Source organism: Zingiber officinale, chromosome 7A (genome assembly GCF_018446385.1).
Source record: "Zingiber officinale cultivar Zhangliang chromosome 7A, Zo_v1.1, whole genome shotgun sequence".
Taxonomy (NCBI): domain Eukaryota; kingdom Viridiplantae; phylum Streptophyta; class Magnoliopsida; order Zingiberales; family Zingiberaceae; genus Zingiber; species Zingiber officinale.
In genome coordinates this window covers 109,508,187-109,514,342 of record NC_055998.1, presented here as the reverse complement: position 1 = coordinate 109,514,342, position 6,156 = coordinate 109,508,187, and the positions used below count along the sequence as shown (strand labels likewise).

The 6,156-nt window shown below is 38.8% G+C and overlaps 1 protein-coding gene across 3 annotated transcripts; it reads right to left on the bottom strand.

Annotated features, from left to right (window-relative positions):
* Positions 1 to 2,367: 2,367 nt before the first annotated feature.
* Positions 2,368 to 5,646, bottom strand: LOC122001983 (junctophilin-4-like). 3 transcript variants are annotated; one of them, XM_042556988.1, is made up of 4 exons: positions 4,693 to 5,542; positions 3,478 to 3,706; positions 3,109 to 3,399; positions 2,368 to 2,990 (listed from the first exon to the last, which is right to left on the bottom strand). In XM_042556988.1, the coding sequence occupies exons 1-3, from the start codon at positions 5,472 to 5,474 to the stop codon at positions 3,235 to 3,237; spliced, it is 1,176 nt and encodes a 391-aa protein (XP_042412922.1). In that variant the 5' UTR covers positions 5,475 to 5,542; the 3' UTR covers positions 2,368 to 2,990; positions 3,109 to 3,234. The 3 variants fall into 3 exon arrangements, with proteins under 3 accessions (XP_042412922.1, XP_042412921.1, XP_042412923.1); XM_042556987.1 differs by having other exon boundaries at positions 2,370 to 2,990; positions 3,183 to 3,399; XM_042556989.1 differs by lacking the exon at positions 2,368 to 2,990 and having other exon boundaries at positions 3,258 to 3,399; positions 4,688 to 5,646.
* Positions 5,647 to 6,156: the final 510 nt, after the last annotated feature.

Sequence of the window (6,156 nt, the reverse complement as noted above, 5' to 3'; positions counted from 1 at the left end):
GCGGCCACTTGGCATGGAGCCAATGGAAGCCAATTACACATGGACGTGGCGGTTTTGGAAGTTGAGGAAGTTATGTCCATGTGGCACAAGTGGTTGGTGTAACCACCTCGTAACCTCCATTGTAACCGCCGCCTATGCATGATAAATAGGCTTGGTGGGTTCATTGGAGAGGCATCCAAGAGGGAGTGCCAAGAGAGTGCCAAAGGTGCAAGTGTGTGCCTAAGGAGTGTGCATTGTGAGCAAATTCGTGGGAATTTGTGAAGGCGGTTTGTGAAGAGTTGTGAGCAACTCGTCAAGGATTTGTATGGGCGGATCCTTAGCGGCTTGTAAGTGATTCTATAATTGTTCCATTGTATTTCCTTTGTTGAGGCAATAAAGGTTGGGAGTTTTCCCGTAATCTGTTGGTGTTGCTTTGCGTGGTTTTCTTGTGGTGTTGCTTTGAGATTTTCGTGTGCCATTGTGGTGCATTTGTTGGGAAAGGCTGAGAGTCAAGTGCGGAACCTGGCTGCCACGCAGGAGATTTTCAGAGGCGAAAATTTACCCCTATGACAACAACCCACATCTCTCATTACCAACCGTTGTTACCTAATGTAACAATATCATGATATTGCATTGATTTTGCTTAATTGAGGGTGACTATCTAATTAAAATTATATTTCAAATTACAAAACAAATGAGAGGACTAGATAACACACTATATATAAAATGAATATTATCTGAACATGATCTACGGTATAAAAGATAGTAGGTAATTGTTACATGTACTCAAACTTATAGCTAATTACTACACCGTGTAATTAATCGATAGGGAATTAGTTGATCGATTGTGGTTCACATCCTAAATCCTAAAATTAAATCGGGTTTAAAAAGACAATTTTTTTAACCAAGCGTACATTAATGGTATTTCAAGTAGTTCACCTAAGTGGGGGCATCCATGTATATGATGGACGCTCTTTGATTTTTGCCCAACAATTTTTAAGGATTCCATGTGCTTAACTGGTCCACGTGGGCATAAAGTGAAAGGCACACATCTAATTTAGTCAAGTGTCATCATTTAATTTGAGTAATCAAGTGACATGCATTTTTTCCTTTTTTTTTTTACGTGATGTCATCATTTTTTAATAATATGAGTATCCAATTTTTTAAATCAGCTAAATTCGATCAATTTAACTTTAAAAAAAACTTTCACTTATCATGAGAATAAATTCTAAAAGCATAGATAACTCTTTACCAAACAATATGTCGGATCGAAACGATCAAAAGAGAAGGGATGAATCTCATTTTTGATCCTAACACAATCGACATCCCAGATTTGAACTCTATGAAAACTCTTGCTAAAAATTAAATGATAAGGAACTTATCAACTTATAGAAAAATTATAAGAACTGACACACATGCTGTATGTTGACAAGATTAAAAATCTATATCAATCATATAAGTAGTCTTCTACGTCTATGAGACGTTAAAATATGAACAAATCTATAGGCGTTCTTACAAAATTTTTAACATAACATTTAATTAATTATTTAATCACTCGGTTGATTAGTTTCTACGCAATCTAGTCAGCTCGAGCAGGGATGTTTCCTAATATTTATTTGTCGTTTAGTGCTTTCATTATTTTTAAACCAAATCAGAACAGCCAAATCGGTAATTAAAAATTAATCTGATCCGATTTAGTAATAGAATTAAATGTTAAAATACTTTTAAAATTAAGTACCGTACGGTTTCATGCAGTGGTTGAATAAAACAGATTCCATTGGATTGCGTGGTCAAATGATTTCTGCAACTTTAGTTTGTAAAAAATTTAACTTAATATTTAGTATGTTTATTATTGGACTTTTATAAATATTTGGCAGTCGGAAAATATTCTCCGGTTCCATCGCTTTAATCGATTAAATTGTCGAGCGAATGACCTTGTGGGCCATTTCTTGTTTTTGATTTTGAGATTATTTATTTATTTAAATTAAAATTTCTTCTTTCATTTAGTGAGTCTGCTTAAGGCATAATTTTTTTTAAAAGAAAAAAATAGATGAGTAATTTTGAGAGAGTATTTTCAGTCGCTGAAGTGAATTTTTTTCAAACAATTTGAATGAATGAGATTAATTAATCTTATCCTTTTGAGAATAAGAATTATTAATTCTCTACACATTTGTCTTTCTGAAGAAAAATTACATTATTTTCCAATATATCAGTTGTTTCATCAAATAAACAACCTGATTACAAAGACATAGGTGATGTGCATTTAAAAAAAAAAAAATCGGCCATCGAATCTATTTTTTTTTCAAACAACTTGAACAACCAAAATTAATTAATGTTATCCTCCTTTCTAAGAGTAAAATATAAATTGTTTTTGTTTCATTAAACAACATAGGTACAATGCAAGATGCCTTTGTAGTTTTTTTTTTTTAAGAAGAAAAAAATATAATAATCTGAAGTGGAACATTTTGAAGTGGAAACAAGGTCAATAGGATGCAAGTCGACAAGAAGCAAAAAAAGTCAATGGGAAAAGTCAACTGCAGGCCCACACTTGATAAGAAAGAGGTTCCTTCTGCTGGAAAATAAAGGAGGGTCTTCGAGCTGATGATGCATTGGCTAGATCAAAACATTGAACTTGAATTGAAACGCCAAACAATGGCTGGACCTCATTACTGCAACAATGGCTGGACCTCATTTTCTTAGAGAACAGGAGATGCAGGTAGGAGTGCTTGAATCAGACGAGGTAATCATGCCGGAGATATGAGACATGTCGTTTAGTATTGAATACTTGGAAATTTTAGAAGATTAGGGGGGGCGATTGCACATGATAAGGCATCATCAGAGTGTAAGATGCATGTACAAGATTCAAAAACAGAGAATGGATTGAGTTGAGGAAGTATACAACTGGCAAGAATGATAAAGCAGGGGCTACTGTTTTACCATGCGCAAATACAAGAACAGTCAACATTGCACACATGGTATCATCCTTTCTTCCACTAGATTTCACTTTTGACCTACAAAAGAGTGGAAAGAACAAGCGCATCAAGTTCTGAAGCTGTTCTGTAAATAACTTTTACTTAACATCAGATGCATGAGTTATATACATTTTTACAGTTGAGGAAAGACCATTACTTTGGGTTTCACAAATGAGGTTAGAGTTGCCAACTACTTGCATATTTCCTGACTTGAGTAAGTAATTGGTGTACCTGATCGACAAACTCTCAGATTTGGTTAGCAAAATGTACAGTCCAAACGAACTCAGACGTTGATCTCACAAAATTTGCCATCGATACGATTCTGCACAGCTTTTATTGCGGCAACTCGAGCAGCAGTGGCTGCTCTATTTGCAGCTGCGACAGTTTTGTTTACTTGCGAATCTACTCTCGGAACAAGAATTGAGCTTTCTGCTGCCTTCCGAGCAGCCTATACATCAAAGTTCATGTTGTTAAAAATCACATGAACAGAAGAAAACTGGCACTAAAAAACAAGTAAAGAAATTACCTGAACAGCACGCTGCACAGTAGGTTCTGATGGGCAAAGGGGAGTCTTTAGAACTCCAGCGTCCCAATCACCGCATCTTGTGTCTCCATTTCGAAACGTGTACATTCCATAACCTTGCTTCTTGCCTTCATGCCATGATCCTTCATAGCAGTGACCATTAGCAAAATGATAAACACCAAAACCGTGGATCTTGTCTGCAAAGTATTCACCAGTATACTTGTCACCATTCCTACACCCAGCATAAGTGTTTGATCGATCAATAGTCTCTTACTTCGCCCAGAAATTTTGAATGGAAAATATGCAATTAGCATGATTACATTGAGAAGCTTGAATAAAAATCATATCTTGTAAGCATAGGGAATGATGCTTCAATGAAATTGCGAAGAACCATTGCAAATACAAGAAACCAAGTTATATGAAGCATTGACAGAAAAACTTGTGGAAAGAAGGTAGGAAATGTTTGATAGGTAGAAAGGAAAACACCCTTATTAGTTTAATGCGCACCAGAAGCAAAGAAAGTAAGAAGTCAAACTACAAAAAAAAAAAGGAAGGAAATAGTGGCTTTCATGTTATGCTTCCTTTGCCTCCAATATAAGAAGAGCAAAAATATTACAATAGAAGGATGCACCAGGAAGAACACTAGATGAACTAACAGAAAATAGTATTGTGTTGTGTATTGCCAATCTTCCTTTTCCCTTGGTGAAGTTACACAGTGTTCCATGACTTTCATTTTCAAGTTCATTATGGTCGAAGCAAGCAACAAAAATATGACTAGGTTATCCTTGCACACAACTAACAGGTAACAGGCAGGAGTGACAATTAAGTACTAGATAGACAGAAAGGCAAGCAACAAGCACGCAAAACAATTGAACGTTATCAAATTCTACTTTTTCAATTAATTACTTGAAAAAGAAAGAGTAAATTTTCTCCACCAAGAAAAAAAAAATTGAAACCTTTCTACAATGAAAAGTCCTTTGAATGCAAGAAACCTATCAACCTATCAAATAATACAAAGTAACGTGCTTTCTTTCATCAACTAATTGGCCACCATGCTAAATCAGTTATTTACAACTAGCATCACATGGAAAACGTACCTTTTGCAATAGAAGTGGTCCAATTGAATAAAAATGCTAGTACCAACACTAAAGACGCGAGCTTTTATCCACAAAATTGATGTAACCTATTAGAAATAGCGTAATAGAACAAAAACCTTGCCTGAAATGGTAGTAGCCGAAGCCGTGCTTGACCCCGCACTTGAACTCCCCGAAATAGCTACTCCCGTCGGAACACGTCTGCTCTCCCACACCGTGGCTCTGCCCGCCGACCCATTCTCCAGCGTAGCTATCGCCGCTATAGAATTTATACACACCATAGCCGTGCCGCATCCCCATCCGGTACTGCCCTCGGTAGCGGCTGCCTCTCGCCCAGCTTTCGATACCATATCCATCGTACTTCCCGTCGACCCAGTCGCCCTCGTACCGACCCTTTCCGAAGAAATTGTAGACGCCGGAGCCGCTGCAACGCCCCTTGTGGAATTCGCCTTCGTAGTAATCCCCATTGCTGTAGAACTCGATCCCCTCTCGGATAATCCGAGCACCGGACCGCTTCTCCTTCCTCTCCAAGCCACCGAGGGACCATTCGACGGACGAGGGCCGTTGGACCGCGGTGGCGCCGCGGCGGAAGAGGTCGGATCGGCGGGCGGCGAGAGAGGCAGCGGTGGCGAGGGCAGAGAGGAGGAGGGCGTCAGCGAAGAGAGGGGAGTCGTCGCGGAGGTAAAGGAAGAAGAAGAAGATGAGGGCGAAAGGGACCGGGAGAAGTAAGAGATTGCGCGAGGTGCTGCGGCAGCGGGGCGGGAGGCGGTGAGGGCGGTGGGGCTTCTCCTCCTCCTCGTCGTCGGCGGCGGCGATGGAGGAAAGGCTGTGGGTGGAGGACTGGACGGTGGGGGATCGGAGGAGGGAGGACTGCGTGCGGGTGAGCTTTCCCTTCTGCGACTCCATTTCTTTTCCTCCGCTCGGCGTTCAAATTCGAACTCGAACTCATGGCAAGGAGGGTAGAAAAACTAAGAGAAGGGAAAAAAAAAAAAAAAAAAAAAAAAAAGCGCTATGAATCGGAACAAACGAAACTCCATCCGTATTCTTACCGGCAGTGATCGGATGCCCAGCGGACTCCGTAGTACTCTCATTCCCAGTCGACAGCCGAGGTAACGCTTTCGATACTCTCTCTCTTGATTGGTTGAACATGAGGTCCCCACCAATAAAACTCAAAGAGTGGCCCATCATAACTAAGGTACAAGAAGCGTAAAGGAAAAAACGTATATTTAAGGTGGATCGTGGAACTTTCTGGACGCGTTCCACTTTTTGAGGATCGAGATGCGCTTTCTTTGCTTTTTGGGACAATTTTGATCTACCAGCGTAGCGGTGAGTATACTTCACACTCCTTGACAAATTAATAAATTATTTACATTTAATTAAATTAATAAATATTTTATTAATAAGATATATTTATTTATTTATTTAAAATATTTTGATAATGAAAAGGTCAAAAATTATGATAGCATTTTTATTTTTAAAAACCATCGTATGAGTACCTTTCAATTTTTAATTAAAAGGCTTCACCAACATGCTCCTTCCTAAAATAAAATGATTTAATTATCCTTCAGGTGACGTTCGATGTAGGGAT